We start from the raw sequence: 18,364 nt of genomic DNA on the forward strand, positions 1-18,364 counted from the left end.
TTCCCCTCTGAGTTGTGGGCGGGACTGTTAGAAAAAGGCAACCCCACCACCCTTCCCCTCCCTACTGATGGCTCACTGTTTTACAGTTGCAATGATTTACTTTCCCCACAATTTGGTTCTTCAGTCTTTGGATCACGTTTGTTTGATAAACGATGTGTGCATTACAAAACAACAACTACAAACTAAAAATCCTTAGTTTATTTGCTAAATAGCAAATAATGAGAAAAAATCTTCAGTTGGCTCATTCTAAGCCTGATGCAATGCAATAAAGCAAAACTATACTAAATCCTTCTTATCTTTCGCACAGCACGTGTTTAACGATTTCAATGTAAACCGGTATGCAGTGGGGATGCAACGATTCACTTTCCTCACGATTCGGTTTAATGGCATAACATGTAGTTTGGTTTTTGATTGAGAAGAATTGTGGCATCCCTATACTCTGAAAACACACACTTCCATTAACTTAAAGCATCCCACACCCCCAACCTAACATTACAAGAGCAAAACAAAATGGCGAGCCCTATTAGAGCTATCCAGCTGTAGAGTTTGTCAGATGCCAGCCCGGACAAGGACGTTAATGAATCTACAATCTACAATTTGATGCATCGGAATGGAGCAGAGAAGAAGGGTGCTTGTGGCCCATTTTAGCAACTCCAAGCTTTTTCAAAAGGCATTTTTACCTGTTTCTGATTTACAAATTTCCGAATAAAGTAATAGTCAGAAATGCAATTTAATCTTCATTTTTATTTAAATATGTCCATCATCATGTGAAAAATGCCACAAGAACATAAAAACACCATTTTGATCATCATTCCCCCTTAGACGTTTGTTTTATAAGACTAAAACAATTCATGATTCAAACTAGTGCAAAGAATTTTGTGAATATTTGCTATTACAAATCAATCATGCTCGTGTGAGTTTTCAAAAAGTGAAGGTCTGTGAGTAAGTGAACTGGTCCAGCAAGTTATCATCAGAGGGCTGGAGCCACAGAGGCGCACTCATCGACGCAGCAGCCTACCTGCAGCACGGAGACTGCGCCTTTGTCAGCCCGCCTCCCCTCACCGCCACGGCAGCCATGAGGCACCTCGTCGCCTCGCTGGCCGTCTTCCTCGCCCTGTGTGTCGAAATCGTCGGATGTGAAGCCTCGTCTCGGTGTGCGAGCGGGCAGTTTGGGTTTAAAAGCCAGTGCGTGCTGTGCCATCACACCTGCGCCGAGTGCGACGGACGCGAGCTGTTCCAGTGCACGACCTGTGGAGTCTGTGAGTGCTCGTTTTCTGAGGGACTTTACAGAAAAGAAAGGGGGAAAAATAAGGTTCAAACATTTTGTTGATGGGTTTAATGAATACAAAAAAGGGAAAAAGGGTAGTATATTTTTTCTTAATGTTGGAATTGACGTCTTATTTTACTTTCTTTCATTTTTGTTTTATACAAGTTTGACGTTAATGCATTGTTTTATTGTGCTCAAAATTTGAAATTGGCTCCTGCCTGTTTTGTGCTGTGACCCCCCCCCCTGCATCTTGATCTTTTATTTTTAAAGAACTATTCACTGGTTATCAAAGGCTTTTTTTTTTCTCAAGGAGAGGCATTCTGGTTTACGAGTTCATGTTAAACATTTATAAAGGTTGTTGGTTTTTCTGCTATACAGGCACACCTTTGAACCAGGTTTTTAAAAGAAAAAAAAAGAAAGAAAGAAAACCAAGGTGTGATCATTTTTCTTCCTTTTACACTGTGTAATCTGATCATGTCAGAATGGGGCCTTTGTTATTCAGAGAGGGGGGAAAACTATCCCCTTGGGCTACAAGTTGGTCATTGCTGTTCATTTAAAACACACATTACTCTTTTGGACTTCATCAAAACCAATTATAGTTTATAATGACTCTTTTTTTTAAATTAATACTTAAGATGTTTTGATTAATTGGTGCAGTCCAATGAAACCCTATTTGATGGAAGGAGGAGGTGTCTGAAAAGATGCAGTTTGCAGCCCCTTACTCTCACACAAGGTTTGCGCAGTAATGCTGTTGACAACTGTGCTGTACACTAAGTGTTGGAAGATACCTCAGGTGCTCCGGCTCAGGCCAGCTTGTGGCAGAGTATTAATCATGGGGGCCCTCGCAGGCTCGTTTTGTGCCCACAGCCCTAATCTCTCTTGTCCTCCTGATTACTTTTGTTTGGCGGATCACTGGTCACGGAGAAATCTCCCTGTATCTGTTAGAAACCCTATCTTTAGCTGTTTGCATCAACCAGCTGTTTTTCTCCTTGAGTTACTCAAGAGAGATTAGTTTAATATATTTTCTTTTATTTCATTTAGGTTACGCGTTTGTTTGTTCTTCATTTCTGTGCTGAGATTTTATACAGACAAATTTAAAGTGGGTTTTAACCAACCAATTGATTTTTTTATTTATTTACAGGATTTGATTTGTAAATATCATCTTTTTGAAATAAAAGGTGTGAATAAATATATTAAAAGAAAATGCATAACGTTTGCTATTTCCAATTGAACTAAAAAGTGTCACTTTTTTTAGAGGTTTCTGAAATACAAAATTTGTGTTAAGAGCAGTGTTTTACAGAAAATTTTCTTAAAGAAATGTCTTTAAAAATGTCTTTTTAAGTCCAAATCTCTTTTTAACAACGTTCAAAAGTAACATCGGCAATTCAGCAATTTACCAATCTAGCAAAGGATAAAAGTTGAAAATTTAACATATTTAAAAAATCAAAATCTTGGGAAATAAAAAAGTGTCTTGTGTTATATCTCCTAAAATTCATTCTGTGATACTATTGGTACCTTAAGGTGAATTTGCTGCTGATTGTTGACAGAAAAGCAGCAAAAGCTGTTGTTTTTATGTGTGTGGACGAACAACAATAATATTTAAAAACAATATTATATAACATAACATATTATATAATAAAATATTATATTATATTAATATATAATATAACATATTATATAATATAACAACAATATTTAAAAATTAAAAAACAGCTCTTTGTATTTTTTTTGGAAAGATATTCATTCCATCTTTGGATCAAATTTGTTAATTGCCAATGTGAGTTTTTATGGAAGAATGCAAGAACCTGATCAAATGAGTTGAAACAATGAAAAAAAAAAGTTTAAAACATGCTGAGGATTTAAGAAACACATGAATATGATGAACCGATTCTGTGTTTTTTAAGTATTAACAGGTTTGTTTATGTAGTAGAGATATATTCATGAAAACCCTGATGATAAGCCCCCCTTTGCCTCTTCTGCTTCACAGATGAAGATGGACTGGAGCGTTTCCTCCACCAAGGTCGCTGTCGTATCCACTGTCCCAGGGGGTTCTATCCTGACAGGGGTCATTACGCCTGCCTGCCCTGCATATCCAATTGTGAACTCTGTACAGATGGTAACATATGTGCCAAATGTCGTGAGTACTATGAACTCCAGAATGGCGTCTGCCAGCCACCACTGTGTGACAAAGGTACATCTAAAACCAGACGCCGTGTTTGAATTGAAACATAAAAGAGTGGCTTCCATTGTTGTGTCTCTGTTTTTCAGGGCAGGTGGAGGATCCTGATACAGGCGAGTGCATAGACTGTGAAAGCGGCTGTGAAACATGTTCTTCAGGTAAAGGGGCTTTCTATAGCAGACACACAGAGGAGTTGCTTGTCCACTTAAAGTAGAGTGGATCACGGGGGGGTTAAAAAAGCTCAAGATGATGGTGTGCCATGCAGTTTGCATCTGCAGAGGAATTCTAATTAATCGCCTTTTCTCCTTTGTCCAGAAAACCCTGAGATCTGCTACAGCTGTGTTCAAGGTTACGTTCTGTGAGTCTTTTTTTTTTTCATTCTGCCATATTTTCTAAAGAAGTCTTTTTTCCTGTTCTCTTGTTACCTGTTAGAACGTACAAAGTCTTGATTTGTTTTCCTTTTAAGTGTTAAATAATGAACAGGTCTCGCCATACATTTTGAAAAATAGAGTTTTTATTTTATCTAAATTGAGTCAAAGAATTACATAAATTAGAGTTATATTTTTCGTTTGTTCAATTTGACATTAAAATGATTGCAAAGAAGCCTCAAAGGAGCATTGTATTTTACTTTAAATGGGTTTAAAGTCAATATTATGCCTCATTCTTGTCCAGCTTACGCTTTTTCTACACCTTAAAACAAATTCAACCTGAGTTCCTTTTTACACAGCCTTATCTTTTGAATCCAATGAGCAACAGTGGTTAAAAAGCCAGAACAAACCACCAATTGTGTCATTTTCCCCTGACTTTAGGCCTCCTGGTATTGTGTGAGTTAAGTTATCTGAGGTTTCAGTCACACGCTGTTACCTGAGCCACGATTGGAGCTCTGTAGAGACCCAGCAGAGTAAAATTATGAGGAAAGAGACAGAAAAACAGAGAATAAAAGATTGTTTGTAAGCTAGCTGAGTCAGTGTGTTAGAATTCCTTTACACTCCTGACTTCACCAACTCCTCATCAGGATCACTGCAAACAAAAACTAAACAGAAAATGTACCAATTTAAAAAAAAAAAAACTTACTGTCTTTAGGTTTTTTTGTGAGGAAAAAATGCTTCAGTTATATAAAATTAGATTTATTCCTGCAGTCTGTGCAGTGAATACTAAAAGTAGTTTTATTCTGAAGGAGCTGTTTTACTCCGTAAGTCATTTCTTGGCATCAGAAAAAAAATATCTGTTCTAAAAAGTTAATTTTAATGATATTGCAGTTTCATGTAATATATAGGGAATTTAAGCATGGCTTTGAATAAGTGAGGTCAGTGCTAATCCTGCATGAAGCACTGCTTACTGGAGAGAATCACAGCGTAATGGACACTTGGCATTTGTTGGCATTTACTATTCTCCCCAAGGTGCCAGGCAAGTACAGCTAAATTAGGCAAAACTACGTGCAGCTAACCACTATTAGTATAATTTAGCTCCTTTTTTCAGTGTCCTCCCATTTTTTTCCATCTGAATACAACAAACAGCTCCGTTTTTTTCACTGCTTCGCTGTCGCTGCAGTGAAAGGCTCACACAGAAAAACCCAGGGGAAAATGCAAATGTGCTTGTCTGGAATGCACGGTCTAATATTTGTTCGGAGGGTTTCTTAAACATCCTGGAGATTCTTGAGAGGGTCACCGTTTCCTAGCTTGAGACGGATCCTGGACTCTGCTGCTTTTGTGAGCAAGTTGATGGATGTAGTCTGACGCCTCCAGCTGTTCCTCAAACGATTGCCGCATCTTAGCACCAGATCCAAGGCAACCCAGTGGAGCCGAGTTTGATCTGCTGGTACTGAGTCTCTCTTTGACGAGGGTGACTGAAAGGGGGATATTAGAGGTGCTGGTATATCAGAAAACTCTGCTTATATCTTATTTACCTTCATTTGAATTGTTCGTCTTGTAGTTTAACATTTTTAGTGTCTAAACTTTTTATTTAAATAAAATTAAGGGCTGATGAGAATATTTAGGGCAACAAATATATTAACCACTGAACATCCAAAGAAGAACAGAACCACAGCAAACTGAAAGAAACAGCCAACCTAATGTTTTTGTCTTTGCCTTTTCGTTGCTTTTGTTTGATTGAATGCACTTTTTGGTAGGAGAGTGTTTGAAGTCAACAATAAAGCTGCAGGTGTGCAGTGAATTGTGCAATGCATGTTGGGATCTCTGGCTTCAATTCAGCAAACCTCAGAGTCATGTGAACAAGGGCTGCTTAAAGCAGCAGGCTGCCATTTTCTCTGGAATATTTTTCATTTCATTTAAAAAATATAATCATTGTAAAGAATTATGAGCTGAGAATATGTGAACAGTTCCAGACACCAGTGCCGCAGACATTGCCCTTGGAGCACCTTCTTAGATCACAGCAGTGGAATCTGTGTGTCCTGCCCCGCACCATGTGAAGACTGCAGAAACAGCACTCACTGCCTGGCCTGTCAGCCTGATTACTTCCTCACTGGTACCAGTATCAAAACTCAATCACAGCTTGTTTTAATGTGTTTTTTACTTATATTATGAGCTCAGATCACTGTTCCCCTGTATGGCAAAACAAATAGAAGCCCTTAAGTCTTCATTTGGGTTGCAAATTGGGTTTAAATATTGTAAGAAAATATATTCAAATGTATGATTCGTGTGCAAACTTGGAGTTAGGATAGGGAACATGTTCTGTAGAAATAATTAAATAAGAAATGAATACTGTAAAACATAGCCATCAAACTTTCATACTTTAAGGGTTAAAACAAAGTGAACATTTTCTCTGAATAATATAAATATTCAGAGTGTAAGTTTAGAAAAGTAATGAAAATGTCACCACAGTTCAAATTAAATCTTCTCTCCAATCAGAATGTCCAGCTTCATAGAAATCTGGGTCTTTATTCTGTGCGTTGGCACTTAGATGGAATTTGGAAAGGCAGTATTTCTGGAAGAACACACTGTTGAGGGATTTTAACCAAAAGAGGAAAGAACAAATGCATAAAAAACTGAATTACTTCTTCTATTCCAGGGGTCTGTAACCTTAGGCTCCGGAGCTACATGTGACCCCTCCTTTTAGGCTGTCTGGTTAAAGAATATTAAAATGTTTCTATAAAAAAAGTAACATATACAGCACATCACGTGAAACAAAACAGCTAGATAAATAAGACCTTCCTCATGTCCTCATACCTCATGTCCACATCACGCCACCAGGATCCTGACTACAGTACCCAGAATGCTCCAACAATCCACACGGGGTGCAGATTCGAAGTTCACCAGTCAAACATTTTTTACATTATTTATTTTTATCATTGTTTTACATAAATGCAAATCAGTGTCTTATTTTTCTAAAGGGTAAATAAAGACTTTGTGGCTCCTACTGGGTTGTAGGAAATTGATCGGAATGGCTCTTTAGGACTTTAAGGTTGCAGACCCCTGTACTATACTGTGCTCTGTTGTCTCTGCTAGTTTTTTGTGAAATGTTGTCTTGGAAAAACAGATACTGCGCTGCAGGGATTTATGATCATTGTGTCATTGCTTATATTTTCATGCCGCATCAGGAGGAGAATGTAAGAAACAATGTCCACCGCAAACCTTTGCTGACTCCAGTGAGTGGCGCTGTCAACCTTGTCACTACTCCTGCCACACATGCCATGGTCCTTCTTCAGCAGAATGTGACGTTTGTCTTGGTGGGACTCTCCCTTCTCCCAGAGGGTGTTACGTTAGCTGTGGAGCGGGAAAATACTATGATGGTGAGTGACCCACATTTAGCTGCTAGTCATGATTTAAAAAAAAAATGAAATTTAAAAATTTGATATTTGAGAGGATAAGCTTAAGACACTGTAACCAAATGCACTTCAGTCTATGAACATCCTTCCATTTTTGACTAAAATAAGCAAAGATATTTTATGTATTTATTTAGCAGTTTGATTATATGAGACAAACTCATCTTAAAGTTAAAGTTCTTGGGGTTAGAATGTTTTTTTTCTTTGTATCACCAGAAAAGTATTTCTCTTATTTTCTTCGAACCAAGACAGAGTGGAGCTGGGTAAGACAGTTTGATAGACACGTGTGGGCCGTGACTAACAGCTAAAAAGATTTCCAGGCAGCAGCATTACTAAGGAAACCTCATACTCCTTAGATTAGAACAAGTTTGAAAATGCTTTTAAGCATGGAATTGCATTATCAGAGGATTCAAAGCCTGGTAGTCAGTAGTTACAAATCAAGTGAGACTTGATGCTACCTTGAAACTGGACCTCCAACTAAATGCTTTTTTCCTCTGCGACATTTGGCTAGGATCAAGTCTCTCCTATCAAAGCCAAACCTTGAAACTGTTACACATGCTTCTGTTTTGTCCAGGCTAAATTATTGCAGCTCCTTGTACGAAGGGTTGCGTCGATGGTGAAGCTGCAGCTGGTTCAGAAAGCAGCGGCTTGATTTATCTGTGGTGCAAATAACCCTGATCCTGGTCTCATTGAAATGGCTGCTGGTTAAATTTTTGATTTTATTAAAATTCTTGTTTTTAGGTTCACAGGCAGGTACTACTCCCGCTTACCTCTTTAGTTTGCTTTTAAAATATATCCTCCCAAAGCCTCTGTGCTCTTTGGACCAGTGTGTGCTTCTGGTTCTGAGAATTAAAGGCAAGTTCCCTGCATTTTCTGTGTTGGCTCCTAATCTCTGGAACAAACTGCCACCGGCTATTAAGACTATCTTCTTGGGGTTTTAAACCTAAACCACCACTACCATACCATGGGTTCTGCCTGTCTGACCTTTTATTATGTTTTTAATGTTTTGTTCAGCAGTTGTTATCTTTTTATCATCATGTTCTTAATTTTTGTTTTAATGTTTTGATCGTTTTAGCGTTTTATTATTTATTAAGGTAATATTCTGGACAGCACTTTGGGGCTCCTTGAATGGTGGTGGAAGGTGCTTTACGAATGAATGAATGAATGAATGAATGAATGAATGAATGAATGAATGAATGAATGAATGATGAATGAATGAATGAATGAATGAATGAATGAATGAATGAATGAATGATGAATGAATGAATGAATGAATGAATGAATGAATGGATAGTTGCCCTGTGAAATAAAAATAATGTGTAAATAAAAATAAAAAAACAAATGCAAAGTGTTTTGCACTAAACAAGACAAAATAATTATTATAAAACAAGCACGGAATTAAAACAAAGCCCCCTCCCCAGATCTACACATAACCCCCCACCCCCCCAGCTGATGGGGATAGACAAAAGGAAATAGGCTGAGCACGATAGCAAAATATTGGTTGTTTAAAACGCTAATACTTGGAACCTCTTTCTATGTGGATAGCTGCAAAACGGGCAAATGACCTGTGAACCATTGTCCTTAGTCTGGAATCTGAGAAACAGGTTGGACACTTCACTGTGTTTTAGCAAAAGCAAAAAAAACTGAGATCTGTTATCAAAGATCCATGGAAGATTCAACAGATCTATTCACAACGGAAAAACTTACAGTAAAGGCTATGGGGAAAGCATTGCGAATAATAAGATCAAGTCTAGATTGACATCACAAAATGGGCGGCAACCACACAAAGCCGAAGCCTCAGAGATCGAGTCGTCTTACTTCTGGATAGAAAAATGAGCTGCAAAAATAACCCATATTTCATTAAAAAAATGTTCTTTGTATGCCAAAGGTAATATATTAGTATATATATGGATGTAATTTGCTCTGAGAGGCTTAATAATAGCATGATATAGGCCCTGTAAGGGATTTTACTCAACATGTACATTCTTGAATTAAAAAATGTATAGAAAAAAATCTGTAAAAAAAAATGTGTAGAAAAAGCAACAAAAAAAGTGGATAAAAGTGTTTAGCCCCCAAATACTGTATCGACTTCATCTCAAAGATCAAAAGATCTAAAGCTACCTGAAGTTCCTCTGCATCATCGGCATGCCTAAAAACTGAAATAGGAACAGGCTGTTCCGTCACAGGCTACAACACTTAAACAAAGGCAGCTTTTGGAGGAACAAGAAGATACGAATACAGCTGAAAGAAAAAGAGCTGAAAATTCAACCTGGTTGATTTAAACAGCTAAAATCTATAATTCAAAGTTCTGTAAAGGATTGGTCGTTTCATGATGTAAGAACATTCACTGTGAGATGCATGTAAACCCGGTCAGCAAGAACAATGTCACGGAATAGAAAGTGGCTTAAAGAGAAACAAATGAAATCTATGTTCATTGGCTCATCATTCAGAAGAGAATATCACATCTAGTACATCCTGATGCTTTAGTGACAGCAATGCAGTGACAAACAATGTCCTGGAACAGAAATTCTTGAAAAGCAACATCATATTTCTACTCTTCCTCATCCAAATGTCCCTAACTTAAAGGGAGACAATTAGGATTATGGACTTGTAGTCAGAGTCTTTAGAGAGTAGACCAAAAAGCCACATGATTCACCTTTGGTTTTTTGGAGCAATGCAGCTGTAGACATCAGAGGAGGTGAGTGCAGTTGTTTTTACACGTATAAAGACCAAAATAGAAAAAAACATACAGAAAATAATATTATGAATGTTAAGATTGAATATTTATGGCTTACATGAATAATGCTTTCAATTGGCCTACCATCAAGGGCAAATGATTGTGAATATCTCAACACACTCACTCTTATCCTCACCAACGACTGTAATGTAAAGACTTTCTCACCAAGCCAACTTCCTGTTGGCTTAGAAACCTGAATCTCTTTATGGATTCAATACATTCATTATCCAGCATGAAAGTTTAGGTCTGGAATGTTTAAGGCTTATTGATGATTCTGAGGCAGTAACATAGACTTTTTTATGTGGATTTAGAAAATGCTGCAGGTTTAATGAGCAAACACAATGAACATACCTGGATTAAATGTTTCCAACACAGCCTACTCTATTAAAGAGGATAAAAAAAAAAAAGATTACGGTAACTAAACTAAGCTCTCCATCTTTCACTACTCACTCTGGCCCGAATCAAACAATGCAACACGAATAAAGATCTAAGACATAAATTTAAATTTATTTAATAAATAGAAATTGAAACCAATTTCTATTAAAGACATTTTAACAAACTAAGTTCATATACGGCTCTAAAATGGAACAACAAATTTAAATCATATCAGGCCATTGTTTGGCTGATATTAAAGATAGGGTTAACACTTAAAACTGCATATATTTGAACACCATTCTTGTTACATCCTACCGAGTGCTTTCATGGGGTCTCACAGGAAGTTAGTTTTGCTGAACACAACAAATTACAATCCACATCACTTATTCAGTTTGATCAATTATGAAAGCAAATATATAGCAAATGATCTAAGCAGTTCCTTAACTTCAAATTGTGAGAGTGATATAATAAAACAAATAATCTTTAAAAGGGATGCAAAGTTAAAAAAGCTGTGAAACATCCCAACCCTAAAGGAGGTAACGGATCATTTTAGCAGTTTGTTTATTTGTCCTATAAATAATATAAATGCATACATCTAGAGCTTTTTACAACAGTTTTTTACAATATGTAAATATTTTAAATGGTCTGATGTTGCATATGATTTTACTTTAATAGATGGAGTGTTATCCCAGTTTGGATCAGGTTTGTGTTAATGCTCACCGATTCATTTCAGGGAAACTTCGTGAATGTCGCAAGTGCAACACTACCTGCAACACCTGCTTTGGTCAAGAGGGCCAGTATTGTTCTTCTTGTTCCAAAGGTATTGACAGTTACTACACTGACCCAAAACATCCGTCTGTTTCACATTTTACATTATGCACACTTTGCATGTCACAGGATATTACCTGGATAAGGTGGGTTCTTGTGTACGGCAGTGTCCCTCAGGCTCCTATCTAAACCCTGTCCGTCAACAATGTGAGGACTGCTCATCAAACTGCGAGGAGTGCTTGGACACTATGGATAACTGCATCAGCTGCTCCAAAGACACCAACAAGCCTTTTCTCCATCTGGGACAGTGCTGGTCGAGTTGCCCAGAGTAAGCACTTGGATTTAAAAACAGAAAGCTCTGAAATGTTGCAGTTCCTTCTCATTTTTTAATTTTCTGTCTCCTGATTTCCCTTACAGTGGTTCCTTTGAAGGTCCAGATGGGACTTGTGAACCGTGTGATAGCTCCTGTCTGACTTGTGATGAGACGAAAACTCAGTGTCTGTCTTGTCCTGAAGGCCACTTCTTAGATGCTGGTACATGTGGCCTGAACTGTTCTTTGCGCACATACCCTGCAGAAGATGGCACCTGCAGACACTGTCCTCCCCACTGTGATGTGTGCACTGATGAAAAGAACTGTTTCAGTGAGTTCCTATGTTTCGGAATGCTACTGATTTCGAGGAAAACTGATGACTTACTGATCTTTTCACCCCTTTCTTGTATTTCATTACAGAGTGCTCTTTCCTCTACTTAATGCTCAATGGGTTTTGTAAGGCTGGGTGTCCCGAGGGTTATTATGAAGACATGGAGGAGGGTCGCTGTGGTCAGTGCCACCCTACCTGCGACAGCTGTTCAGGCCCCGAGGCAGATGATTGTGAGACCTGTGCAACTTTCAGTCCAAAGCTATATAAAGGTGCATGTCTCCTTGAATGTCCCACTGGTACATACTATGAGGCAACAGCTGTGGAGTGTCAAGGTGAGCCTCGTTGATTTTTAATGTCATAAATACACATTTTCACATATTAGTATCTTAAACACACACAATGAATGACATTTAAGAGTTTATATTTAAGAGGAGGGGAGGTAGGGACCAAGGTTGGGCCAAAGGAATGAAATAAAGAAAACAAAACACAGTGAACTATCACTGCTCTAGAACAGAACCAGAAAACAAAAGTCTCACTGACTTATCTACAAAGAGGGGATGAAACATACAAGAGGTGGCAACAACCAACTTACCTAGTGTGTTTAACAGAAAGAAAGCTACATGTGGTGTACAGGGTACCCAGTCGTAAACCTCCCACACTCTCCAACATAAAGAGCTGTTCACATTCATCTAGGTTGTGATCCAGAAAGATCTCTGCTCTCAAGTGATCCACAGGAGCTTATATGCTGGTGCCTGGTGGCTGGCTCTGGGGCCTGATTGCACAGCTCGCCAGGTCTCCACCAGGTGTCTTCACTCACAGGAAGCATATGCAACCCATGCAGCAAATGCAGAGGCAGGAGGAAAAAAAACAGTGGAAAAACCCCTGCATGTAACAGTCTCTGTCTACATAATATTTTGTAAACTAAATTCAGTTTTTGGTTCGTCTGGGCTCGTAGAGGATCTTGGATAGGTGCGGCCGCATCTTAAAGGGGGTGCAGGTGTGTCGTTCACTGTGGCCCGTTAGGCCACCTTAACCCTTATATTGTGTTTGTGTCAAAATTGACCCATTTTCTCACGGGTCAATTTTGACCTGACCTCAGTGTAAGGGTTAAGGGATGTCATGAAAATGAAATGTTCAATTGTCGTGCCGGTTGTAAATGTATCATGAAGTATTTGTAAGAATAGTGTCAGTTACATGCACTTATGATGTGTGGAGGAGGCTGTTGTACAGTACCCTTTACACCACACTCTAGTCATTAGTAAGTTGAGTCCACTGGCTCCTTACTGACTGCGCACAAATGCTGCATGCACGGGTTTGCAGGTGAAACGTAAGTGCCTGAAGGATGCCCCACACAAACTACGCTCAAATTTTCAGATTTCATCATTTCCAACTGTCCGGCTGCAAAGAGCTTGCACAAGTAGCTTAACAGCACCAACGGGCCCCTAGCTCAGTGCGCAGGGGTTCTGGGGAAGATTGAAAAATGAAAAATCCGTACAATGTGCTTCTCACCCACTTCACTCTTACTTACCCTTATGTGTTGTTTAAGCGTTCGCTACAACTTGTCGCCTGGAGCATGCCCGTGTAACCCTTGTGCTATCCTAGGCACTTCAACGTTGGGTCATCTAGACCCACTAGACAGTGTTCTGAACCTTTTTTCTTCAATGATTTGTGATCCTCACTGGTGTCCATGGATTACATGAAATCTTTCCACCTTTATCCACTTTGACATGATAGGAAGAACACATCAAAGTAAGGGTGGGGTCATCTAAGATAGCACAAGGGGTTAAAGAAACATGGTTGAACATATTCTCGCTGTGGGCTCTCTGAGTGTTCTACAAACTTAAAAATAAAACCTGTGTGCCCTGTATAGATTTGCCCATTATTTCCCTGCAGACAGCCCATTTCCACCCATGAGGGCAGTTCTGACTAAGGTGTAAAGTAAAAAAAGATTTTTTTAGGTTCCCAAGGTAATAGAAAAAACATAGTTTACCAAAGCAGAAGATACATATCGTTTGACCAAATCCAACTTAAGCAGAGAAAATTCTTAAAAGATCTAATGGCTATAAAAACCTCAATACACAAACTACAACTAATGCACTTCCAGTCTACTGAAAAAACTGTTCTCATCCACCTGCTGTTCCATGTACTGAGCATTGGTTCATGTCAAATATTTATTCTAGCAACTCCATACTAAATATTGACTCCTCGACAGGAAGTTATTCTTAATAAACGTCTTTTTTATTTGTAGACTTAAATATAATTTATAATTGAGTCATGTATGTATAACTAAAGCAACATGTGGGAAATGAGTACATTTCAGACACAGGTAACATAAATAATTTAGATTGGGAATTATGAAACAATCCATGGTAGGTCATTAAACCAACTTTAATGGTGTGTTGACACAAAGGTGTCTCATTTACACCTGAGTTTCAGGTTTAGCTTAGCCTGACTACATACACAGTATGTGATCCAAAGTTTTGACGTCAAAGTATTTATTCATTTATACTCTAGTCTCTGTGCTCACAAATTAAACATTTATCCTCCATTATGTTCATTCTGTATTTTTTAACCCTATCTGCCACATCAATGAGCTCACAAAGCTGTCAGCAAATTTTCCATACATTTTATTTGAAGCTTTTATAGTGGTGGCCTTTATGATCTTTGTGTGTAACAGATGTATAACCCCAAACCATTACAACACAATTGTAACTTTAATGCACACTTCCAGTATGACTTTTTTGTGAGGTGGTCTAACTTGTCTGGTTATTTTTCAGAATGTCACCAAACATGCATGAGTTGCTCAGGCCCAGATCCAAACCAGTGCACCCAGTGTGAGAAGGGACTCGTGCTGGATCCAAACACATTACTGTGCGGTGTGACGGGTGACACGGCGTGCCCACCAAGGACCTACCTCCATGACGACCAGTTCACATGCATGGGGTGCCACCAGCACTGTTACTCCTGTGAGGGACCCGGCCACAATGAGTGCCAGACCTGCGCCATCCCCCGATATTTACACAGTGAGCAGTTTTAGCTAATGTTTAAGTGAATGCACAGAGGACGCATTTTCAAAAATCAGCACAAAACTGATTAGTTAAAGCAGCATTCATTACGCTCTGAGATAACAGAGCAGAATCATTTATCTTCGAGCTGTAAAGTCTTCTGGGACTTGATAACAGTCTTGATGCCTGATGAATAATGTAACTTCAGTCTGAGTCATGGCTTTTGTCTTGTAGTCTGAGCAGCTAACGTCCTCTCTGGACCTTGGAAAGTTTCTGCGTAGCAATGACTTTTTTTCAAATTCGCCTTTGCTAAAACCAAATTTATGACATAACAGCAACATCTGGATTGGTCATTGGTTTAGTAAATCCAAATATTATATAAGAAAAAAGAATTACACTAAATGTCAGATAGGGATGAAGCCAAAATACATTTCAGCAATATTTTTTCCTCAAACATATTATTTTCAAAAAGCATGTCTTAAATTATATGAAAATATAAACAAATGATAATTCAGTTAAATTATGTATTAAAAGTCTTATAAAAACAGAATTTAAACACACACATACAGTATGTATAAATATACACATATGTGTATTGCACATATATTTTATAGCACACAAAATTAAAAAATGAATCAATGAATCATCAGGACCTTTAATTGTATTTTAAATTCACCATAAAAAGTGGAAAATAAATGGCCTTTGCATGGTGCTAATAACTTACATTTTACTATTATAAATAAACTGAAGAAAAAATAATCGTGTCACATTCATTTTGCATTAAATGTGACATTACAGCTGAGATTTATAACAAAGACAATCCACCAAAATGCACAGCCTCTCTGTTTTACAATTTAGATGAGCTTTTTAAAAGTCAATTTGTGTTTTTGGAAGCGGATAATGGAAAACCAGAGTGCAGATTGAGGCTAATCTGGTAAATAAAAACTAATAGATGGCAAATTAAGCCCTGAGATGGATTCGCAACCTCTCCGGGGTGTGTCCCACTGTAGCCGGGACAGGCTCCAGCAACCCCGTGATCCCGAAAAGAATATAGCGGGTTAAGAAAATGGACAACGAAAAGTGTCAAACTTAGACATGACCAAAACCAATAAGATTTTATGGAAAAAAAAAAATATGAGAGGGCAGATTGTGGAAAGCAGTTCTTAGTCATTCACAAACGTTTCTGCACTGAATGGTGACAGAAGCTTGGTGTGATAAAGACACTGAAGGAACAGAAAAGGAAAGCTAAACTGAAGAGACCTCGAACGCAAAACAATGTATGACTTTCACAAAACCAATAAATTCCAGCAAAACAAGAACAACTAAAGTCTTCTCTTCTTTATCACTCTCTATTGATAATGCCTTTTTGTTGTCTTTGCTATTTTCTAGATGGCAGCTGTGTGACAGGATGTCCAAGTGGTACATACAATGCAAAGCAGGAAGCTGATGGACAGGAACTGGGATTTTGTTTGCCGTGTGACCACGCTTGTTCCACTTGCACTGCAGCTTCTCCAAGAGACTGTCTTACTTGTTCTTCAGGATACCTGAGGCTTTATCAACTCTGTCTCACACACTGTCCCACTGGGTAGCAAACAAAAGCTCAAACCATTGTTGTATTTAATCGGGAAAGACAATGTATAAGTTAGAAACAAATCCCAAACTTCTTACAAAGCAGTAATAATATTTAGCCTTGTATTTTTAGCATGTAAAAAACATATTTTTCGTTTTTATAATATTGATGTATTCATATTTTTATAACATGAAATATTGCATTACTACTATTTCTGCATAGCAGGTTTGGTCTTAAACTCGATGTAGGTTTTTTAACCTCTGATCTGATCATTTCTGTACTAACTAAGAATAAAAGTCAAAAGAAGATTTTGCTGATCACATGGTATGTTTCCACAGATATTACAAGGAGGGATTCCACTGTCAGAAATGCGATGAGTCGTGCGAGCTTTGCACCGGAGCAGGTCCGGAGTCCTGCAGAACCTGTCCAGCTCCTCTCCTGGAGGTCCAAGGAACCAGGCTTTGTGTTGAGCGCTGTCCTCCCCGCTTTTATCAAATGGAGGAGAGCTGTAAACAGTGTCACACCAGCTGCCTGACCTGCACTGGTACGGAGAAGGAAATGAAACCAATATTTATCTTTGCAGTGCGTCAACATTTATTGTATTTGTTTGACTTTTTTTATATGACTGCATCTAAAGATTCCTCGCCTCAGAGCTGCCTGACATGCGACTGGGGCAACATTTTAAAGGACAAAGTTTGCTATCCGCGCTGTGAGGAGGGACAATACTTCTCTGAACAGGTGTGCTCACCTGACTGACGTATTTTGGGGCATGTTTGTCCTTCAAAACTTTTTTTGTTTTGTTTTGATAGTCCAACTTAGGAGTCAGATTTGTATTTATATATATATTTTAATGATTAGTGGTAACCAAAATTTCTAAACTTGGATAGTTGAAAATCATTTTCTCTCTCTCTCTCTCTCTCTCTCTCTCTATATATATATATTTAGCTCAATACACAGATTTGTGTCACTCTGTTTGAAAGATACACAAACCTAAAAATTGAATTTGTATCTTTAAATGATTCTATAGGTGTTATTTTTTCTTTGCAGGAGACTTGTGAGCTCTGTGACACCTCCTGCAGGCACTGCTTCGGCCCTAAACCAGACCAGTGCCTGACTTGCCACAGAGACTTTGCCCTCCACGCTGTTGAAAACCGTTGTGCTCGCTGCTGTCGGGCTGAAGACAACTCCACCAACTGCTGTGTTTGTGACAGCCGCTCAGGTAACGGTTGAAGAAGGAACCCCCTCAGGTGTTTTGACAATGAGCAGTCCAAAATAAAGTCGTCTTCTCATTTCCAGCTCTTTGCGTGGAGGCCCCACAATTGCAATCAAGAGGCGGCCAAGCGACAGACATGAGCATGTCCGCCAGAGATCTGAAGCACACCTCAGCTGCTTTGCCTGTTGCCCTGATGCTGTCTGCCGGATTGGCCCTGGCTTTGTTTGCTCTGATGAAGGCTTACACCAGAAAGAGGCTTTGCTGGAAACGGAGCTACGAGAGTCTGAACAGCAACCCCAACATCAACATGCCCCACGGGGTGCCTGAGCCGGACAGTGGAGACGAGGTGGATGTGGTGTACACCAGCAGGGGTGGATCAGTGTTCCGGCGCTACAGCTTCATACACGAGCAAGACACAGGCCCGGATGGAGTTGAAAACTCTTTCCCTGGTCAGTCTTAGATGTTTCCGGAGTGTACAGGACGTATTTTGGGTGCTCTGCATCAGCAAGGAAAGAACATTTCAAAGTAATTTAGTTTATGTTCATTGTGGACTTTTACTTTGTATGCTTTCACGTGGAAGTATCAATTTTTATTAATTAAAGTGCCTGTATCTTTATAAAGCAAATTGTTAGACAAGTGATCAAGCAGTGTAAGAAAACCATGTATTGTAAATTTGTATAAATGTGTTCCTATGGCCTTTTTGAACTGGATATTAAAGAAGGATTTGTGAAACCGTCGATTGGATTGTACACAAAGAATGACTGATATCATCATTGATGAGACCACATTTGATAGCAAACACTGCTGTCAAACATCCACCAGGATATG

General features: G+C 38.7%; 1 protein-coding gene across 1 annotated transcript; it reads left to right on the plus strand.

The window, feature by feature from the left end:
- Positions 1 to 946: 946 nt before the first annotated feature.
- LOC101155027 (proprotein convertase subtilisin/kexin type 5) lies at positions 947 to 18,268 on the plus strand. Its single transcript, XM_023955796.2, has 16 exons — positions 947 to 1,259; positions 3,255 to 3,458; positions 3,536 to 3,604; positions 3,762 to 3,804; positions 5,785 to 5,930; positions 7,003 to 7,194; positions 11,073 to 11,159; positions 11,237 to 11,435; positions 11,525 to 11,748; positions 11,838 to 12,080; positions 14,526 to 14,771; positions 16,143 to 16,338; positions 16,662 to 16,867; positions 16,961 to 17,061; positions 17,371 to 17,542; positions 17,620 to 18,268. The coding sequence occupies exons 1-16, from the start codon at positions 1,076 to 1,078 to the stop codon at positions 17,994 to 17,996; spliced, it is 2,889 nt and encodes a 962-aa protein (XP_023811564.1). The 5' UTR covers positions 947 to 1,075; the 3' UTR covers positions 17,997 to 18,268.
- The last annotated feature ends 96 nt before the right edge of the window (positions 18,269 to 18,364 follow it).

This window comes from Oryzias latipes, chromosome 6 (genome assembly GCF_053564925.1).
Source record: "Oryzias latipes strain Hd-rR chromosome 6, Olatipes_Hd-rR_3.1".
Lineage (NCBI taxonomy): Eukaryota > Metazoa > Chordata > Actinopteri > Beloniformes > Adrianichthyidae > Oryzias > Oryzias latipes.